The 20,050-nt window shown below is 38.6% G+C and overlaps 2 protein-coding genes across 2 annotated transcripts; one reads left to right on the top strand and one right to left on the bottom strand.

Annotated features, from left to right (window-relative positions):
- The first annotated feature begins 502 nt into the window (after window positions 1–502).
- c6h14orf119 (chromosome 6 C14orf119 homolog) lies at window positions 503–2,500 on the top strand. Its single transcript, XM_032566414.1, has 2 exons — window positions 503–1,200; window positions 1,287–2,500. The coding sequence occupies exons 1-2, from the start codon at window positions 781–783 to the stop codon at window positions 1,458–1,460; spliced, it is 594 nt and encodes a 197-aa protein (XP_032422305.1). The 5' UTR covers window positions 503–780; the 3' UTR covers window positions 1,461–2,500.
- On the bottom strand, window positions 2,311–15,855 carry LOC116722214 (CAP-Gly domain-containing linker protein 1). The gene is made up of 43 exons (XM_032566413.1): window positions 15,727–15,855; window positions 15,567–15,640; window positions 14,800–14,844; window positions 14,689–14,713; window positions 14,545–14,613; window positions 14,370–14,459; window positions 14,199–14,267; window positions 14,021–14,116; window positions 13,259–13,345; window positions 13,070–13,165; window positions 12,874–12,939; window positions 12,660–12,749; window positions 12,477–12,563; window positions 12,303–12,392; window positions 11,012–11,101; window positions 10,844–10,912; window positions 10,710–10,772; window positions 10,567–10,629; window positions 10,422–10,490; window positions 10,233–10,316; window positions 10,066–10,152; window positions 9,014–9,094; window positions 8,844–8,912; window positions 8,628–8,717; window positions 7,929–8,018; window positions 7,761–7,844; window positions 7,594–7,656; window positions 7,446–7,514; window positions 7,296–7,364; window positions 7,126–7,209; window positions 6,758–6,844; window positions 6,587–6,670; window positions 6,448–6,516; window positions 6,284–6,373; window positions 6,101–6,190; window positions 5,918–6,007; window positions 5,751–5,840; window positions 5,583–5,663; window positions 4,833–4,895; window positions 4,575–4,634; window positions 4,343–4,489; window positions 4,215–4,262; window positions 2,311–3,282 (listed from the first exon to the last, which is right to left on the bottom strand). Exons 1-43 carry the CDS (start codon window positions 15,800–15,802, stop codon window positions 2,729–2,731), a joined length of 3,837 nt encoding a protein of 1,278 aa, XP_032422304.1. The 5' UTR covers window positions 15,803–15,855; the 3' UTR covers window positions 2,311–2,728.
- Window positions 15,856–20,050: the final 4,195 nt, after the last annotated feature.

Genomic DNA, 20,050 nt, shown 5'->3' with positions numbered 1-20,050 from the left:
GTGTGCTCTCGAATTATGGCAGAAAAATTACCCCATAGTTTTGGAACACCATTCCCCTGAAAAATTAAATTTGCCCTCATGACCTCAATACGGCCTTTTGCAATATCTGGTATTGAAAAGGGCTGTTTTTGGTATTTGATGAAAAAAAAAAGTGTGATAAAATAATTTGAAATCTCTTTCAAATCAGACGATCTCTTGTACGACGTGTACTTGAATGCACCACGACGTATAAAGCCTATTGCCGTAAGCTTGCCACAACAGAACGCAATATTATGACAAGAATGCGCATTTAGACGGTGAAACCCATTGCGACGCAACACCTCTCATAAATATTAAAATAACTAAAAGAAAAATAAAGTTTACAGAACACACAACTCACATTATGCACTTCAAATTCGTGTACATATATGTTATAAATCTATATCAATGTTTTACTTTTTGTAGATGTAGACAACATTTTGCGCAAATCCTGCGCAATCTTCACTTCCGTGCACAAAGAGGTTTTAAACTGTTTCCGTTTCCTGTGTATTTTTTGCAGCTACTCGACTGCTGCTAAGTAGACATAACAGGTCTCTAAATATGAGCAAAATGACGTAGTTTACTTCAGATTAGGCCGGTTTTTATAATTGAAACAGCTGGTGTTAAGTGATGCCGGCTTTAAAGTGACGCGTGAGCGGCGGTCTTGCCTGAACCGCATGTAAACAAACCCGGGAGGGTTTCTCCGCCGCTGGCGTTTCAAAGTCCAGCAAACTTTTTCTGGTTGAAGACACTTTCTGAGAAATGTCGTGGTTTAGTCAGGTCAGTCAAGGTCCGTACCAGCGGCAGGCCGCCGATGGCCAACAATTTGCAGCCCCGAATGTCCTCGGCAGTCCCTCTAATCCCGCAAGTCTACCAGCAGGAGCAGCGACCCCTGCTACCCAGAGCAGCAGCGGGGCTGGCCGGCCTTCTCCAGGCCAGTTTGACCTGCCATCAGCTCCCCAGGGTGCAGCCAGCCCTCCCAGCCTGGAGAACCTGTCCTGCGCGGGTCAAGACAGACAACCAGAGCCCATCTCCTACGTGACCTTCCAGGAGCAGCGGTGTGTCCTGAGCTGGTTCCAAGGCTGGAATGACTCCCAGAAGGAGAGGTTCCTGCAGGATCTTGTTGGGAAAGCCGTGCCGGGGAAAGTGTGCACTCTCCTCGACTCACTCAGCACCCTCCAGGTACTCCCTGCTCTGTTACATGCACTTCTTGAGTTGACACGTTAAAAAAAAAAAAAAAAAAATTCTTAACTACTGCTTTGTGACAGGTCAAAGACAAACTGCCCAACATCTTTGAGTGCCAGCTCCGGCTGTGGACCCAGTGGTTTGAGTCCTGGGGGGAAGAGGAGAGGAATCACTTCCTGCACATGCTGGAGGAGAAGGACCCCATGTTTGTTGCCCACTTCTACAGGAGCGTTGCTGGCACCGCAGGAAGAGACTGACCAGAAGTCTGCATCAGAGGACATGCATGCAGTTGCTGCATTCCTTAGATTTGCTACAGACCTCTTACATAGAAGGTCCGTGCTTTTCCGGTCTCAGATACTCCGATTTCTCAGTCAATTTTTGCCCCATATTTAAGAAACGATAGAAAAGTTTTGGATGATTTTACGTCAGATGTTTGCACAGTGTTCAGATGTCGAAGATGGAACTTTGAGACACCACAAGGGAACTGATGGTTGGATGGATTGATGGCTGAACAGAGAGATTATTCAACAGAAGGCTGGATGGAGAGGCAGAATGACAGATGTACTACTTTAAAAAAAAAACACTTTAACAGCAGTTTTTACAGTATTCTGTTTTTCATGCAGACAATTAGGTCTGAAAATAAATATTTCATTAAATATATTTCTGTTACTGGTCCAGACCTGGCATAAGAATAAATCAAAATCCATAATTTTCCAAAGTTTTAAATAGAAATCCACCATCGATACCGATTTCCAATTTTCCTTGGCATTGTGGCCTGCTGATTTCGACTTTTGTCAGTTATGCATGGATCAAAGGAAAGTGGGGGAAAAAAATGTTTTTTGATTGAGGTTGAATGAAGGAATTACAAGATAATCCCCACTGATGCTTCAAAGCATATGACAACGTATAAAACGTTTATATTTACCTCGTGTCAGTTGTTTATAGACCAAAAATAGTGGGAGTTCTTTAGTTCTTTTTGGTGATCGGCGTGTCAGATTTTTCTGGTAGCCGACACTACGCATGTCGGCTACCATAATTATCAGAATTACGTAGTTTTACAACAAGTAAAACTACGTAATTCCGATCTGCGAATGATTGACTTGTGCATCTCTGCTTTTCTAGGCCTGGTAGGAATCCTGTTTTTTTTTTTTCTCCTTTGGTCTTTTTCAAATCCATGTAATTGTTTAAACTGTGATGAAATCCTTTGTGATCATTTGACGCGAGTGGGTTTTTTCTACAGAGATTTGTAATGTTTCTCAAGATCAACATGTTCATAATAAAAACATGCTTTGTTTTATGAAGTTGGACGGTTGAGTTTCATTAAAACGTTTTTTCTACACAGGTTGTTCTTTTTTTAAATGGTAACGTTTATTACACCTGGGAGATGACAGTCAGAGGTCAGTACACACTTTTTTAAGTTTGTTGATTTATTGAATCAAAATCATTCATAAAGACAATAAAACATTTGATTATTAAGTCATGCAACTGTTGGACAAATGTGCCAAAACCAGACTTATTGTGTTGCTTAATTAATCCAGTCGGTTGATCCTGGAGGCAGCAAAACTATTGGCTGAGGATTTTCAACATCCTCAACGCAGTAGTTGAGAAACGGGTAGATTCTGTCGGTAAACTCTTGACCTGAGAACGAGTACAGATGAGATCTGGCGCCAGCGTCGTAGAAGGACACCTGTCCCTTCTTGTAGTCCAGCAGGATGCCCAGAGTAATGGGCAGCCTCTCAACCTGAAGGGTTACAGACGTCCTGTCGATCGCCTTGAGCTCACCCTGTTTGTTCAGGATTATGGTCCAGAAACCGTTCGCGGGCCTGAAGGATAATGATCCTCTCCTCTTGGCCGATTCGCTGACCATCCCGATGTGGTAGCAACGTTTTTCAGCTACAGACACCTCCCAGTAATGGCGGCCTCTCGAGAAGCCGGTCGAGCCCAGAACGCCGAGGACCACGTCGAACCTGCTGGGGTTGTCCTGGGACTGGAGTGTGTCGTCGGTGGTGGATACCTCGGTGTTGTCGGAAAAGAAAGCTAATCTGGGATGTGCCGTATTCGGATCCCAGGTGACCTTTGCTGGAAAAGGGAGAAATGCAGATTGTGTGTTTGTTACATTTAAAAAAGTTTAAACATGCAGAGTACAAGGCGTCTGTATGTTACTTTTAGGGTTGCACTGATAAATCGGCCTAGATTTCTTTCATTTGGGGTGACTGGCGATCGGTCAATACTTACACGTAAAACTGATCTTTCCACCGATATTACCTACTGACCTAAAGGTCTGAAAATCAACCACTAGTTATGTTTCCATTATAAAGGTGGACACAACTCTGTCGATATTCGGCTCATGTTGAAAAACCCATTTTCGCAATGTTTCCATTAAATAAGAAACGAAAATTAAAATCACACGGGAATATGTTTGGTCACGTGATAAGTAATTTAAAAAAAAAAAAAAAAAAAACATGCTGTGCCATCATCCTCCTACCATTTGCTGCCGTCTTCTTCATCTTTTCCGCCAGTGCTAAAATCTGGTTGTTGATCACGTGACTCGAGTGATGCGGAAAAAAAAAAATTTCCATTGCAATTTTACAAAATACACAAATTTTAATGTAACTGAAAAACCACCTCCTCATAACGCAAAAACCTTCTAGCAAAAGACATGCGTTTTTTTGAAATTGCTGTGTTTGAATAAAGCAAATTTGTTTTTGTAATTCCAATTTGCCCAACTATGTGATCAATGGAAATGCAGCTGCTGCCTCTTTTTGTTCTGCGGTGACGGACCCGCCCACCCGGTCACATCTTTATGTGCGTGGTTAACAACAGTCACGCCACTGCTGTAAACTTAGTCATTTTGTTGCTATATTGAGCAACTTTTCAAACAGACAAAAAATGTTGATGACAATGTAATTGGCAAGTCCGTTTTCTTAAAAGATTGGCGATCGACCAAAATACTGCAATCAGTGCATCTCTAGTTACTCTCCTAGCAATTCTGGCTCTTGCGTGTGACTCACTGTTATAGATGGTCCTGTCTTCCACGTTGGTTAGTTTAGCCACGACGTCTGAGAGGAGAGGAACAAAGCATGACTTCCTGGTTCTGATCTGAGCTCGTGTTTAACTCGTAATTCTGAGGTGAACATACTGTTGTAGTTTTCCTGCAGCTGCTCCTTCTCCCGCTGCTGTTGCTCGAAGTCGCGCTGCAGCTTTCTCAGGGCGGCGTCCTTCTCCTGCAGCTGCTGATGGAGACGATCCGCATCCTCCTGGCTCTGCTGCAGCTGCCTCTGCACGTCTGTTTTTTATCAGAAGCTTACTATAAATAGCACAAAATGACACGGTAGATCTTCGCTACAGGTCATTTTTTTTTGACCTCTCACCTTCACAGTGGGTGTTGGAGTTGCAGCACGTTTCCAGCTCCTCCATTTGTTGCTTTAAGTCTGAGTGAGAAAGGAGCTTCGGTGACCAAACAACAAGAGACCATTTTCAGATCAGTGCATAAGAAGCAATTTAAAATTGAATGTTATTTTCCGAAACACGTCCACATGCATGTGGTTCATTCAGGGAATAGTGACTGATCTTTTCCAGTAGATAACAGGAAGGCTGAACAGAACACAGCAGCAGAGCTCATTCCATACCTCTATTGGCGCTCTCAAGTTTTCTGTTTTCTTTATCCTGTGTTCTAAGTTGTTGTTCCAGGGCTGAAAAGAGAGGGAGAAGAATTGCCTGAATCAAGTGTTGCATGCTCTTTGGGGTTATTTATGACAAACACAGTGACTTGAAAAAGCCTTCACACTCTTTTAAACATTTTCACATTTTGTTATTTTGCAAACATGTCTTTATTTGGCAGACAAACTACAGCAGCTGTTCAAGAAGTAAAACTAGAGTGAAAATGTCGCCTAATTGTTCAATGTGGTTCACCTGTGTGTAATTCTATCCAACTTTTATCCAGCTGGTCTGTGAAAGTCTCAACAGCAGCGTCTCCATTACAAATGTTCGCAAAACTTTGCCAATATTCCGCTGATGACAAAGAAGGCAATTTTCGCAATTGCGGTATTTCCGTCAAACAAGAAGCGCAATTAAAATCACGCGTGAGTACGTTTGTTCACGCGATAAGTCATTAAAAACAGGAAGTGCCCCGCCTGCCACTTCCTGTCGTCTTCTTCTTCGTGGTTCGCGCCAGTGGCAGCATCCGGTCGTTGATCATGTGACTTGTGTGACGTGTTTCCATTGCAGTTTTACAAACTAAAGCAATTTCTTTACCACCAAATCCCCCCCCCTCCCCACCTCATCCTAGCACCAAAACCTTTTATCAAAAAAAACAATACTTTTGTACGGCACCCTATAGTAAGTATTTGCTATATTATTGCATTAAAATAATAACAAACCAGTAACTTTCTTCTTAGAAGTTATAGAAGTTTCTTCCTTCGCTTTTTTCAGCTCAGATTTGAGATTGGCGATATCCATTACTGACAGAGACAGAAAAAACACAGTTATTCCAGTGGCAAATTAAAAACAAACAAAATGTTAAACTAGTACATGAAAGGAGTTTGCACCTAGTTTAAAATTCCTTGCGTCTGCCTCCTTGAGCTGAGCTTCAGTGTTTTGCAGTTTCTTCTGAGCAAAATTGCGTCTCTCTTGAAGTTCTGGAGATTAAGAAATACATGCATATGAGCCAAAAGTGCAATTTACCCTTAAGTAAATGTATTAGTTATCGCTTTACCTGCGAGGTTTTCAGCATACGTCTGATTGAGGTCTGATATTTCCTGCTGCAGAGGTGCGATTTTCTCATTCAGTTCCATAATCTGAGCAGCTAAAAGAAATAAAAAAAAGATAGTTGCTTAAATGTTGTTGTTTTTTTTAATTATCTAGTTTATTCTTATTTTTGAAAGGACTAAATACTCACACAGATTCGCAATTCTCAAGGGTGACGTCTCCAGCATATTTGTTTTCTTTTTTATCTCATTTCTGACCGACTCCAATAGATTTTCCAGACCTAGGAAATAAGAAATAAAAAGAAAGCGTGAGGTGTGTCCATGTGATGTTTTATCATTATTATTATTAGTAGTATTATTACTTTTTGCCTCACCTTTAATTTTCTCAGCTTGTGCTCCCAGTTGGCTCTCCATCTCCTTCTTCAGTCTGGCTATTTCGTCCTTCTGAGTCAGAATTTTAAATGCTGACAGAGAAAGATGTGATCCTGTCAGATCAGCTACTGCTCAGCAGTGCACCACTCATTTCACTGATACCTACTTAGCTTTGTGTTTTCATTGTCTGTGTCCTGAATTCCTTCTATCAGGTAACTGAGATGATCTTGGAGTCCTGCAGTCGCAATTATATTAAATAATAAACGTATCCAGTGCTAGCGCAATGCTACGTGTTTGTTACTTACCTTGGATCTTGGCGTAATCTGATTCATTGGAGGCCACAGTTACCAGTCGATCAATCTCCACTTGTACGGCAATAACCTGCAAAACTGAAAGAGTCGCACATTTTTAGTTGACTCACATAAATATCATTCAAAAGAATCATTTATTTATTTAGTCATTGGCTTATATCTTACGTCTTTGGGACTGCGTGCTTCGTTGTTTCAGCTCTTCTGTTACTTTGACCAGTTCTGCACTTTTCTGGTCAATTATTATTTGAAGCTCTTAAAAAAAAAAACAGAAATATTTTTCAGCCAGCTGGCTTGATATTGAACTGTACACAGTACAAGGATATACAGTATAGTAATTGTAAGAAAGACACATTTTTTTATTTTTTTTTGTGAGAGGCAAAAGCTTTTTATTTTGTTACTTTATAAATGTTTTTAGTCTATTTTTTAGCAACAAGAACAGGATATGGGTCCCTTTCCCTTAAGAAACACTTGAAGTAATTTAGCTAAGATAGCTAAAACAACAACATTTGTGTGCACGGTTCATGCAAACCTACCTTCAACTTTAGTTTGGGAAGCAGAGCTTTCCAGCTGCTTCTTTAGTTCTTCCAGCTGCACAGTCAACGTAGAAACTTGAAGAGCTTAAACAAACACATGCGTGTCATTACCGTCGACGTCCTTCGATCTTCCAAATCATAGAAAAGATACGCGCAGCTTTCCGACTCACCGAGAGACGTGACTGTATCAGATTTGCTCTTGAGTTCCTCAATCTTGGCTCCCAAACTTTTCTGCAGGTCTACCAAAAGCAAAATCAATAATTATAAGTTTTGAATTCACAGCATTTCCTCCAGCAGGGACGAAGAGAAGTAAGAGTCACCTTGAACTTGCTGCTCATTTGTTGTTGCAGAACACTCTGATTGAGTCTGGTTCAAGCTGATCTGCAGAGCTGGTAGAAATAAAAATGTTTTTTAAATCATTTATACATTAAATATATTCGCAGCAGCCTATATGTTCACTAAACTTACTTTTTATCAAGTTCTGCTGTTCTTGGTTCTCCTTTTGTTTAATCTTCAATTGTTCATTCAGCTCTAAGAAGCATCATTTAAACACAAAATGAATAATGACATCACATACGCGTTTTCCAATCTTAAAAAGAAGACACAAACAACGTAAACACCAGGAGCCCACTCACTGGACACCGTGGCAACGACTTTTTCTTCTTCACTTTCCTTTTCTAACTTTCTGAGCTGGCTTTGCAGTACAGAGATGTTTACCACTGAATAAAGCAGAAACAAAATGATGAGGCACACATAAATGTTCATATGAGATTAAGATCGCAGCGTTTTCTCGCTTCACCTACACAGTTCGCCGTTTTCCTTGTTCTTCTCCTTCATCTCCAGGTAAGCTTTTTGTAACTGCGCCTGCTTGATTTCAAGCTCTTTGTTGAGTTCTGATTGTGGGAAGAATTAAAAAATATTAGTAATTTGCAGGACATCAATAATGGACTCACAATGGTCAAAATAGGAGGCAAAAAAAAGAAGATATTTTTTCTTTTCAGTGGTCTTAATCATGCTCCGCATTTATGTGATACACCAAGACAAAATATTTCATTATTGTGAGGTTTAAGGAAAATTATACATGATTTTTTTTTTTTGTTTTGTTTTGTTTTACAAGTAAAAATCAGAGAAGTGTGCCAAACACTAGAATTTAGTCCCGTTTGCACAATTCTTTGTAGAACCAACTTTTGGTACATTTATTTATTTTTGACTATATTTCTTTGAAAAAATACTTCAAGTTCAATCAGGTTTGAGTATAAACAACAATTTTTAATTCTTTCCACTGATGTCTAGGGTTGTTTTTCGTCTGGAAGTTAAACTTTCACCATATTCTGACGTTATTTACAACCTTTAACAGGTTTTCATCCACTTCTTGTTGTAACATTTCTATACGTGTGTGGTGCTGCAGCAATATTTAAAAAGGAGGAAGGTGTGTGGATGCTTTTTCGAGGCAAAAATCAACCTCACTTCAGATATTACTTCATTTTGCTGGAGGCACTTACGGGTAATCCTGTGGGATTGTAAAACCTCGGTCACCGACAGCTGTTTCTGAAGATATTCCACCTGACTCTGCAGGGTCAGGACTGTCATCACTGAAACGCAAAACACAAAGTCAAGAGCCTAGACAACATTTGTTTTATTAAATATCATAATGAACCAAAGAAGGACAGACATGTGCTCTCTAGAGGAATGAAAGTGTTGGAAACTGTTTCACTCACTGTGTTTTAGGGTTTCCTGGTCTTTGCTATCTATCTCACTCAGCAGACCATCCAGTCTCCTTTGCAACTCTGAAAAAAAAAAAATAACAGTTTAATGTGGAGTAAATTAAGGAATTTGTGACACAATTCCCATAAATGTTTAACTCTGAACCAGTAACAATTTAAAGTACCTGATATCTCACTGGTCGTCTCGTTGGTATCCTTGCTCTGAAGAGTCCAGATGTTATTCTGCAGCTCAATAATGTTTAAAACTGAAACATAAATGTAAATGGGAGCAACAGAGCTGAAATCTTGGTGGGGCCTTTGGACAGCGGTCTAAAGAAGTACATAGATGTTGTCAAGTAGAAACCTCCTGGGGTCCATCAGGAACGCAGTGAGAGCTTCCTGACTGTTACATCCTAACTACATCTGCTTGCAGGGCTCCAAATAAATTGTTTTTGGGCTTTTTAGCACTGAGAATGCTACGTGCAGAGTGCCCTGCCACTGCTCAGCTGCAACAAAAAAGGACCTCATTGGCAGAAAACAATTCACAATCTGTAGAAAGTCCTGATCATTTAATTATTTAAATGATTAACTGTGATTAAATGATTAATTGGATTAATTAGATTAATTGCGATTAATCAATTATTGAAATAATGGTTAACTAATTTAGTAAGCGATTAATGGTTAACTGGTCAGAGTCAAAAAAAGGCCATTTGCTGAACAAAAACAACAACATATGCAGAGCAGTAATTAAGCCAAAATTGTGCAAAAATATTCCTACATTCTGCATTTACGATAAGAAAATGCCCTTTGTCTGTAAATATGTTTTACTAAAAGCTCCTCGAGTGACAAATAATTAAATTCAAAAAGGAATTTTATTATTTGCTTATTTGTCTCTGCTAATGTATTTCTAATAATGCATGTAAAAAGCTTAAGAAGTTAAATGAAAACCTGCAGAATGTGTCGGTTTGATTAGACAATCACATAAAAATACGCGATTAATTGATTAATCAATAGAATAATCGATTACTGAAATAATTGTTACTTGGGGCAATAATTTTGTGGGTTTCCAGCCATTTATGGATTTTCCTTCCATAAATGGGACTGTTTTTACTCTTATGAAATATTACACAGGGATAATTTAGGTGTCAAGAAAGCTGCCTGTCTGTAAACCATCTGGAGAGAAAAAAATAGGCTGAAACATTTTCCATGTGATCTGGACACGTCACAGTGGACTCACCTATCTGTGAGTTGGGAATCAGTCTCTCTATGTCTGCAGTCTTGGCTTTTAGTTCTTCTTCTTTCTGCAGCAGCTCCCTCTGCAGCCCTGAGGAGAAAAAAAGGGCATTAACGCATCTCGCTTTCAAGAAGGTTGAAACTACTTTCATAAAAATAAGTGGTACTCACTTATAATCTCCTTTGTACCAGCCGATGTTACGATCGCCTTCTTTAAAGCTGCGATTTCGCTGTGCAGGTGTATTACACTCACAACTGACACAGACAAGCATAATGTACATGACAAGTTTTATAGAAAGAAACCACGCAAGTCCACATTTTCCTCTAATAAATAGGAAAAAAAACAACTGAAATTAATACCGAAGGCAGTTTTAGAGTCTTCAGTTCTGTTCAGCTGTGCAACCCTTTGTTCCAGTTCAGTCTTTACCGCTGGGAGAAACAGGTTAGGACTTTAGATCAGGAGTGCAACCGTGACACGACTCGGAAGTTCAGAAAAGCCGCTCACCGATATATCGCTCCTCAAGTCCCGAGCACTGCTCACGTGTCTGACGCAGCTGCTCCTTCAGGCCTGTACGGAAACACAAAAACAGCCTGGTTATCAAAAATGTATTTCACAAAATGCCACTGACGTCACAGAATAAGACTCACTCTTTATTTCACTTAGAGCTTTGGTGTAGTCTCGTTTATAGGTTTGAAGGAGTGTCAGAATATCTGCAAAAACATTCGAATAAGAATAAATGTTGAAAGTGATGCGATTTAAGAATAAGCGGAGGCGCGCTCACCAGGCTGTTCATCGGTTGTTGTCTCCTTGTGCTCCGTCAGCTCCTCCATGATGCTGATAACTTTCATGACTGGTCAAAGTAAAAGTGCACACTCGTCAGCTTTGTTATGGTGAACATAGGAAACATTCTCCAGAGACAGAGATCCCTCCTCTTCCTCCTCTTACTCACTCAGCTGTGCGATGGCGTGGTCTGTATTCTCCAGCGATTTCTGCAAAATGACCTCTTTTCTCTTCTTCACTTCCAGTTCCTCTGTTATGGCTTCAATGAAAAAAAAAACACTCCTTTTAACACATTTCTGCTTGTTCAGTTTAACTAACGTCAAGACTTGTGGATAATATGATAACGGTTACAAAAAACAGGACAAAACAAGCACAAATTTTCAAATTTCATCACCAATTTTAAATGTGTTTTGATGAGATTTTATGTGACCAACCAACACAAAGTAGGGCATGGAAGGAAAATGGTTTCAATGTAAAACAAAAAAACAAAAAAAATGGAGACATAATCTTTACTTTTTGCAGCTGTAACTGCAAAATACCTCCGTACACTCAGATTTAAAAAAATATATATATCATTTTTCTTAAACTCCAAAATTCTGACACAGTTACTTTGTGTTGGTATATCTCATAAAATGCAAATAAAACTAAGGCTTCAGCTAACTTTAGGGATTACAAGAAATGAAATAAGACCAAAAAAATGTTACGGACTAAAATGCAACAATATTGCATCGCTTTATCTTTTGCAGCAAAGGATGAATTTCCACCTAAAAAATTCCTTCCAACATCAAAATGTGAAAAGCTCAGCCCTTTTTGTTTGACTTTACATTAATGCTGTGTAGGGCTGATCTGTTGACAATTTCTTTGGATTAACTAATTAATAATTAGATAGCAAAAGGTGCTTATTAGTTGTTGGGGTTTTTTGACAGAATTTGAACCATGTGAAGCTTAAACTAGGTCATTTGAGGAGATTTGAGTAGAACAAATTTGCAGAGTTTTTAAAATTATTATAATTTTTTTATTTACCCCTCCAGGGGGTCTTTTGTGGGCTTTAGTGTCCCTTATATGAAAGTAGGCTGACAGGAAAGGGGGAAGTACAGGGGGGAAGACATGCAGCAAGGATCGCCAGGTCCAGGAGTCGAACCCGCGACAAGGACTCAAGGCCTCCAAACATGGGTCGCGCTATCCCCTACGCCACCACGGCACGCCCTTATAATTATTTTTAATGAGAAATGTATATATATTTTTGTACAGTTTTGGCTTAATTTGTGCTCTCGGTGTCTTATTCTTTCAGTAAATTGCCTTATTTGGAGTCAGCATAGTCCAGTTAACGATTAATCGCTTACTAAATTAGTTGGCAATTATTTCAATTATCGATTCATCACAATTAATCAGATGAATCGTTTCAGCCATAAATAAAGTCCATCGCTTTGCGTGTTGCTGTTTTGGTTTACATCATTCACCTGTGATGGTGGATTCCAGGGTCTCTTCGAAATTTGAAACTATCGTTGCCAAACGGTCCACCTCAAACTGGAGCCTCAGGATCTCCCTAGCTGAAAAATCCAAATCAAGAGCACATTGGGTCAATGCAAACGTAAAACAAGAACCTAAGTGGAGATGTTGGAGTGCAAGCTTACTAAGATTCTTGTCATTTTCCCGTCCACTCAGCAGCAAGATTGCTCTCTTCAGTTGCTCAGTCTTTTGCCTCAATTCCCTCTGAGCATCTGAAAGTAAAATGAAAAAAAAAATTAATAATAATCAAGCTCAACATGCAAAATCTGAACAAGATATGTGTTGGTGATATGCAAACACAAACTCACCAAGACTTTTAGATTTGGATCCCTGTGTCAGGATCTTGATCCTTTTCTCCATCGTCGTGATCTTATGGCGCACAGAAATCAGCTCCAGCACTGATCAATCACGTCCATGTGATCGATTAGAAATACCAGGTTATTTGTTTTTTTTATATGACTTTAAAATTGTGGATAGAAAACAAAGAAACACTGGCAAATGTAGTTGGAGAGGCTTACACACCAATAGAGATTGGGTCTTCTTTGCGTTGCAGCTCGGAGAGCTTCCTGTCCAGCAGCTCTTGTAGCGCTGAGGGGAATTAAGAGTCTGCATTACGAGATTGAGTTTATGGGTGAACTGTAAAGTTAGAGCATTACTTTAATAAATGCCATGTGTAATCTCTTGTTCTAATTTTTCAGGCAAAGAGAGCGCGATTTACCCAGAAGTCTTCTATCGACAGTCAGAGCGGTTTTGCTGCTCAGTTCGGTCTGCTGCAGGTCCCAGATCTGATTCTGCAAGGAGATTATCTCTAGGACTGAACACACGAATTACACTTATCATGTACTGGACACCGTTTTCACTGCTCAGCAAAGGAATAAATCTTTCCAAAAGAAAAACAAAAACTCACTTAATGCCAGAGTTTCATTGTTCCTGCTGATTTGCTGCTTCTTGGCGTTGAGCTCGGCGGTCTTTGCGCTCAGTTCAGCTTGCACAGCTGTTTGAAACGATTTCAGAAAAGAGACTTTTCTATTCAAGGCAGAAATTCAGTAAAATAAGAACATCAAAATTAAATTGAAGCGTTTTGATAATGCATGACCTGCAGTGCTTTATGAATGTATTGTAATGCCATAATCTTTATCACATTTTTCACAAGTTACAACTACAAACCTCAAAGTATGTAGGAACTAAATATTTAGTGATGAAGATAAATATTTAGCTTAATCACTAAATACTGAATTTGAAAGCTAAATATATACTGTAGTTTTTAAGCAAAATATTTAGCTTGTGGATGAAATATTTAGTTTGAAACGCCGACATTTATAACATGGCGAAAATATGACTTTGAAAAAAATGAACACCCATTTTTTTTACTCCATGACTAGCTAACTAAACCAAAAATATAGCTGTTAATTGTTGACTCTAATCACATGTTGTTTTCTTTGGACTTCACAGTTCACTTCACTAATTTTAGCTGGTCTATTATACAAAATCCTAATTAAAAATATTCAGGTTTGCGGTTGTAATGTGACAAATTATGTAAAAAGCTCATTATATTTATGCTCCTTTTTTTTTATGAATGAAGTTAACCATACTGAAATATATCTATATATTTTTTTAAAAACATTTTGAAAAACTGAAAACGATGAATGGATGAATAAAAACTTCCCACCTGTTATCTCGGTCGAATTTCCATTTGAGTTAACAGCGAATTCAAATTTCCTCCGTAAAGATCTAACATCCCTGGTCAGAGCCATGATCTTCAAAACTATAAGAAATACATTTTTAAGAAAAAATGAACTATGCTGAAGCATTATAAAGATGAAAATTACCTTAAAATTTAGGCATACCTTGAATGTTCTCACTGTCAATCGCCTCCAGCAGATGCTTCAGTTTGTTGTGCAGCTGGGTGTGGTATGCTGTCGGGAAATAGATGAAACATTTGAACATTTTGCTTGTTGAAGCCACCCCTGAAGATGTGGTCAGAGGGTGAAGAGCAGGATTTTCAGGCACGATCTTACAGCCGGCGACGGACGTCACAGCCAAACTGCAGGTGGAGAGTTTCAGCGTCAGCTGCCTGACCTCCCGCCTCAACGCGAAGGCTTCCCCGTCTGCGATGGAGCGCGCAGGTTAAAGCAGAACAACGCAAAAGGAAGCTTTCCATCCAACCCGCCGAAGGATGTACCGTCTACTCACCCAGCTGGCTGTTACGCCGACTTGCTTCCCGAAGCTGCTTGTTCAGGGAATCCAAGCTTTCTTCGAACCCTTACAAAACAAAAGCGAGAACCCGTAAGCATGCGTCGGATTAGAACTGGCAACACGGATAAAGAATACACTCACCAGCGCAAAGTTTGACTTTTATTGACTGAAAGAGAATGAAAGGCATTAGATTAGAAGAACCCAAATCACAGACAGCATTCAAATTAGCATGAAAAAGAGGTGATTACATACCGTTACATTTACATTGTCGAAATCAGTTCCATCTGGCAAGGGTATCTGAGATGAATACATTAAAAACGTTCAATCGTTATTTACAACACACAACTTATACTATAGCAACACAGTGGATATACAAATTGTGCAAAACCCAAGTAAAATGACAGGTTTCAGTGGATATGTGATTATTCATAGCACAAGGTGTGACTTGACAGCATCACACAATCAGATTGGAGTCGACTTAAGGAAATCAGTTAGAGATGACTTGAGCTTTATGACGTGGTATATTATTCTGCTGTTACTGAACATGTCGCCTTGTTTGAATTTTATGCACAAACTGTGTGACATGTTCAGTAACAATACTCAGGGAGGCTGTGGCAAACGTGGGTCAAGAAAATATTTCCTCTGCCCTGAATTGTCGATCACAGATTTCTCAACTCTGCTGACTGAATGCTGCAGCCTAAATTGCAACATTGTTTCAGCTTGTAGTTGTCCAATTTTGAGTCAAACTGAAAGGTGAATGAATGCTGAAATTAAATCCAAATATACTTCAACGTCAGACGAGTTTCAGGGTGTGAACACTTGTGCAACCGGGTTGTTGTAGCTTTATCATAAAGTTAATTTTTCCCACTAATTGCATTTTTGTTTGTTTTCAAAAGGATATCGAGATGTCACCTTAAAAATGGTAAAAGTTTTACAATGGATCATCATGGTTTTATTTTTTATAGTGCTCTCTTTACATGCACTATGAATGAACAGGGTCAGAATCAGTGAGGACTCACAGGAATCCTGGACAGGATTTCGTCCAGCTGTGGGTTTCCAGTGTTCTTGACAAACTCACCCACGTTATGCGGCACTGAAAACAGATGAAGGATTCAAATTTCAATCAATGTTTCAATGCTATATTTACTGGAAACATTACGGGAAAGCATTGCTTCTTACCGTGTCTGTTGTCAGACGCAGGGAGGACACAGATGAGAAGGAAGGGAACCCAAACAAAGCTAGAACCTCCCGCCATTGTTCTGCTCCTAAACTGCAATGACTTGCAGCAGCAGCAATGCTCTTTTTATCCCACTGGATGACCAATACCAAGAGAAGGTCCAGGCTTCCCAGAAAGGGAGGAGCAAATTGATTCTTACTAGTGTCAAAAGGTTAAAAGTGAAAAGGTTGCCGTGGTTCCGCTAACCCAGGAGAGTGATACAGTATCGTAAATATTCACAAGAGATGAAAACCAAGGAATAAATTGTGCTTTTTTAAATTGGAAGTGTTGAGATTATTTCAAAAATAGTAAAATCAAAAGATTTACAGTGCTTTGAAAAGTGCTCCCTTTTACGTTTTAATTTTTTTTGTCACGTTCCAACCATAAACCTAGAGGCATTGTACGGCACCTTGCAAAAGTATTTATACCACTTGATTGTTCACATTTTGGAAAAGCACAGGCTTTCATGTATTTTATTGGGATCTTATGTAATAGGTATATATGGTTTCCAAAGATTTTTTAAAAATACATACAGTATATATCTGAAAGGTTCGGGATGCATCTATAAAATATACGGTGGCCCAGAAAGGTCGACAAAATGCAAATGCCACAGCACATCAGCAAAACGGTTCTGCTAAAACGAAAGACATAAAAAAAACTTGATAGCATAACTTCTGCTTTGGCTTTTGTTGTTGCGTTGAGACTTTTGCATTTTGTTCACCTCTCTGGTTCACCGTAATATTAGGCCTGACTGAGTCAATCCTTTTAATTGAATACGAGAGGTTCTAAGACTGAGCCTTGGGGTACCCCGCATGTGATTTCTGTCCACTTCGATTAGAAATTACTGATTGAAACAATTATCGGACCAGTGCACCTTCTTCCTCATGTTTGCTGTGACTTGGGAATGATGCTGCAGGATAGTTCATGACCATAATCCAATCCAATCCAGTCCGTTTAAGTTACAAAGCACATTTAAAATACAAGATGTTTATCCAAAGTGCTCTCCAGTAGGGGCAGATAAACTGAGACAATAATAACGATAAAATAAAAACATTATTTCTGGGTATAGTTTCGCAATCAGAGAAAGTTCAGGGAGCATGACTTGTACAGTATGTGCAATAGTTGCATTTGTAAATGTGCATACACCCATTAAAGAGATGTGGTGTCAGCAAAAGAGGAAAATGGAAAAAAGCAACGCCTGCACCCCCACCCACTGTAGGGTGGGGGTGTTAAAGGTGGGACAACAGTTGATTGGAAGGGTACATGGCAATAACTATTGCAAAAAAAAAAAGAAAAGAAGAAAAAACAATTTAAGCGCAAAATCTTTCCCGCAATGTTGGCCCAAAGTACTGGCAGTAAAATAACGTGCTCTTCTGGTAAGTCCATTCGGATGAAATGAAGTTTGATCACTGAGATTACTGCAGTCAATACTGTTTACCTCAAGCAAACATTACAGGCACATCAGCCAAAAAGTCATTATGGTCAAAGTGTGTAAAAATAGGTGCAGACAGAAAGCAGAAAACAATCGTACATTCCTCGGAATGATGTACAAAAAGACATTATTCTGTTTATGCTGTAATACCCGAGAGCCACTTTTAATATTTATTTTTAGTGTACATGGAAAGAAGCCAAAGAGGAGAAAGAATAAAATAAAGGACAAGAAGAAAGCTTATCAAATCATTATTATTGGACCAATGAAACGGATTAACAAGTTAACTAGACAACCAGCAATGTTTCAACAGTCAATCTGCTTGTTTAGGTTAACTTCGACAAATTGCCTAGACAGATTGCCACTGCATCGGAGTTGTTCACAAATCAGCAACGTGTATATTGCCACACACACAAGAAGGTATTAGAAATGTTGTGTGTACCAGAGAACTTTGCAGAATTGCCCAATGACTGTCCATCAGGAGGGCAAACAAAGAGGTGCCAGGCAAATAAAAATGATGCATTGGATGAATTGGAGAGAGGAAAAAACATGTTCAAACTCAAAATAAGCTGGAAAGTGCTTTTTTTTCCTTCTTTTTTACCATGAATAAAATGGCTGACTGCATATTTAAAATGATTACATGAACCGGATTTTGCACAACACAAAAGTCACTTACAAGTCATGAAATGATATTTGGTGTCATGATAGTTTGGTTGTCGGGGTGCAGTCTTCTTAGTAAGACCTCTTGCTAAATGCAGGCAACCAGCAAAAATAAAGGCTTTGGTATTCATGAAATAGTGAAGACGTGGTTTGAACCATATAGCTAGGCAAATACAAGCTCAAATAAAAAAAAAAAATCACCTCAATAAGATTATTCTGTTACTTAAAGACAAGTCAGTTTCGACTGCCTCGGTTTGCTGGTTGATTGCTTTGACAGGAAATAGACTGAACAAGTCAGGTGTCTTTAATCTAAAACACCATGGCTTCCATGTTTGTAGTGTTTCATCAAAAATAGCAACAAAGCTTCTTCAGCAATGTTTTGACTACAGATGTGGCAGATTAATGGGGTTAAGCACTAATTTTAGTGATTTTTAGTGAACACCAAACATATAGAGGGCTGATGACGTGGGCTTAGGTACAAGTGAATTCATTCTTTGAAGAACACGTTTAGCGGATGACTCCTTTAAAAGCTTCAAACATACGCCAGAACTCTATAGCAAATATGGCCTATATTTGTATATCGCTGGTGAGCCTTGTGTGTAATAAGTTGTCTGGGAATGAAGCCAAGCCTTACTGAACTATGTACTACCACTGGACTGACATGAATGTTAGCTGAGACAAAAGTAACCTTAAAACAAATAGAGGAGTATATAGTAGAGCTTTAATACTGTCATGCAAAGCAATGTAACTATGCCTTTCATTTCTTAAGGCTTGTCTTTGTTGTCTCAGATTCTTATGTTTTAAAGTGAACTTGATCACTGGAGCATCAACGGAAATACTGTTTATTTCTGCTAAGCTTCAGACAGTTCACAAAAAATATTAAGTATTTTGTTTTTGTCTTGGTTGTTTGGCAAAGTCACTCCCTGAAAGACCTTTTGATCTCTCTGAGGACAAGAAGTCCACTTAAGGTCTTGACTTTTCACAACATCCCTATTTCTTCTTTGAGTCATTGGTGTGTCTCAGTCTAATTCTAATCTTTCTTCTTGTCTTTGCAGATGGTTGGGATTGCTAAGCATATGAGTGCAAGCTCCTGAACTACCACAATAGCTATCCAAGTACACTTTTGTTTTCCTTAATCGTAGATCCTTCTGCTATGTGGACAGTTATTATAGATCAAAGGTAACTCTAAACAAATGGGTTCTTAGCCCGGATTTAAAGGAACTCAGTGTTTCAGCAGCTTTGCAGTTTTCTCAAAGCTTGTTCCTGATTTTAAAAAACCCTACTCAGCTGTACATTTAGATCATTAGAGTATACTATTTTTAATAACTGTGCAATATTATTTTTCTACAACTGTAAATTTGCCCTTACTGTATAATCTCTTACTATTATTTTTATATTTATTTACTTTTGTGGAAATATACATATTTCTAACTTAACTTGCTGCTTTGACTCTTGAATTTCCCAGAGGGACAATAAAGGATAATCCTACTTTATTTTGATTCCATGTCTTAAGGTAAGTAATACTTTTACAAGGCACTTATAGTCTATCTTTAAAAAACTAAAAATAAAAACATATTTTTCCACCAGTCCAGTTGATCAGCGGCTGTATACCAGTAAATACTTATTTTGTGATCAATTTTGTGGTTCTAATGTAACATTATTAGGCCTTACTGTTTCATAATTGACTCATCAAAAAAAAATCTGAAAACAGTCAATACTACTACTACTACTACTACTAATAATAATAATAATAATAATAATAATAATAATAATAATAATAATAATAATAATAATAATATGATTAAATATAGACGGTAGGCTGTTTTTTCTAAATTAGTAACAAAAGTAAGTTCTGCAATCCTAGTGCATTCCAGGATTTTCTGAAGTTGTTTAATAAACAGCGCCATCTTCTGGTGTTGTTTCGAAAGTTATATTCACTCTTGACATTCAAAATAATTTAAATTTTTTGCAAGTTAACTGTGACCTGTGGTGTTCCACAGTTAGCTAAAACCACGGGTCCACATTTACAATAAACTTTGAATGTCTGTTAAAAATGAATACAAATATAGAAACTACACATGAAGTAAATGTGCCATCGTGCCTCTTCAATATGCTCTCGCGATACTTTCACCCTGCTTTTCTCGCGATATTTACAGAAGCAGCGTATGTTTTTGTTTTTTGTTTTTTCTTTTTTTGGA

Source organism: Xiphophorus hellerii, chromosome 6 (genome assembly GCF_003331165.1).
Source record: "Xiphophorus hellerii strain 12219 chromosome 6, Xiphophorus_hellerii-4.1, whole genome shotgun sequence".
Classification (NCBI taxonomy): domain Eukaryota; kingdom Metazoa; phylum Chordata; class Actinopteri; order Cyprinodontiformes; family Poeciliidae; genus Xiphophorus; species Xiphophorus hellerii.
Note: the sequence above shows the minus strand (reverse complement) of the source record. Positions and strands in the feature narration are given on the sequence as shown.

What these genes read in the sequence shown, in the direction of transcription:
- LOC116722214 (XM_032566413.1), bottom strand. Translation starts at nt 15,802, where the DNA reads ATGGCGGGAGGTTCTAGCTTTGTTTGGGTTCCCTTCCTTCTCATCTGT. An exon ending in TGTCGATAGAAGACTTCTGG is followed by an intron (nt 12,940 to 13,069) that starts GTAAATCGCGCT and finishes AATTCCCCTCAG; the next exon opens with CGCTACAAGAGCTGCTGGAC. An exon ending in ACAATCCCACAGGATTACCC is followed by an intron (nt 8,019 to 8,627) that starts GTAAGTGCCTCC and finishes TCCCACAATCAG; the next exon opens with AACTCAACAAAGAGCTTGAA.
- c6h14orf119 (XM_032566414.1), top strand. Translation starts at nt 781, where the DNA reads ATGTCGTGGTTTAGTCAGGTCAGTCAAGGTCCGTACCAGCGGCAGGCC. An exon ending in ACTCACTCAGCACCCTCCAG is followed by an intron (nt 1,201 to 1,286) that starts GTACTCCCTGCT and finishes GCTTTGTGACAG; the next exon opens with GTCAAAGACAAACTGCCCAA.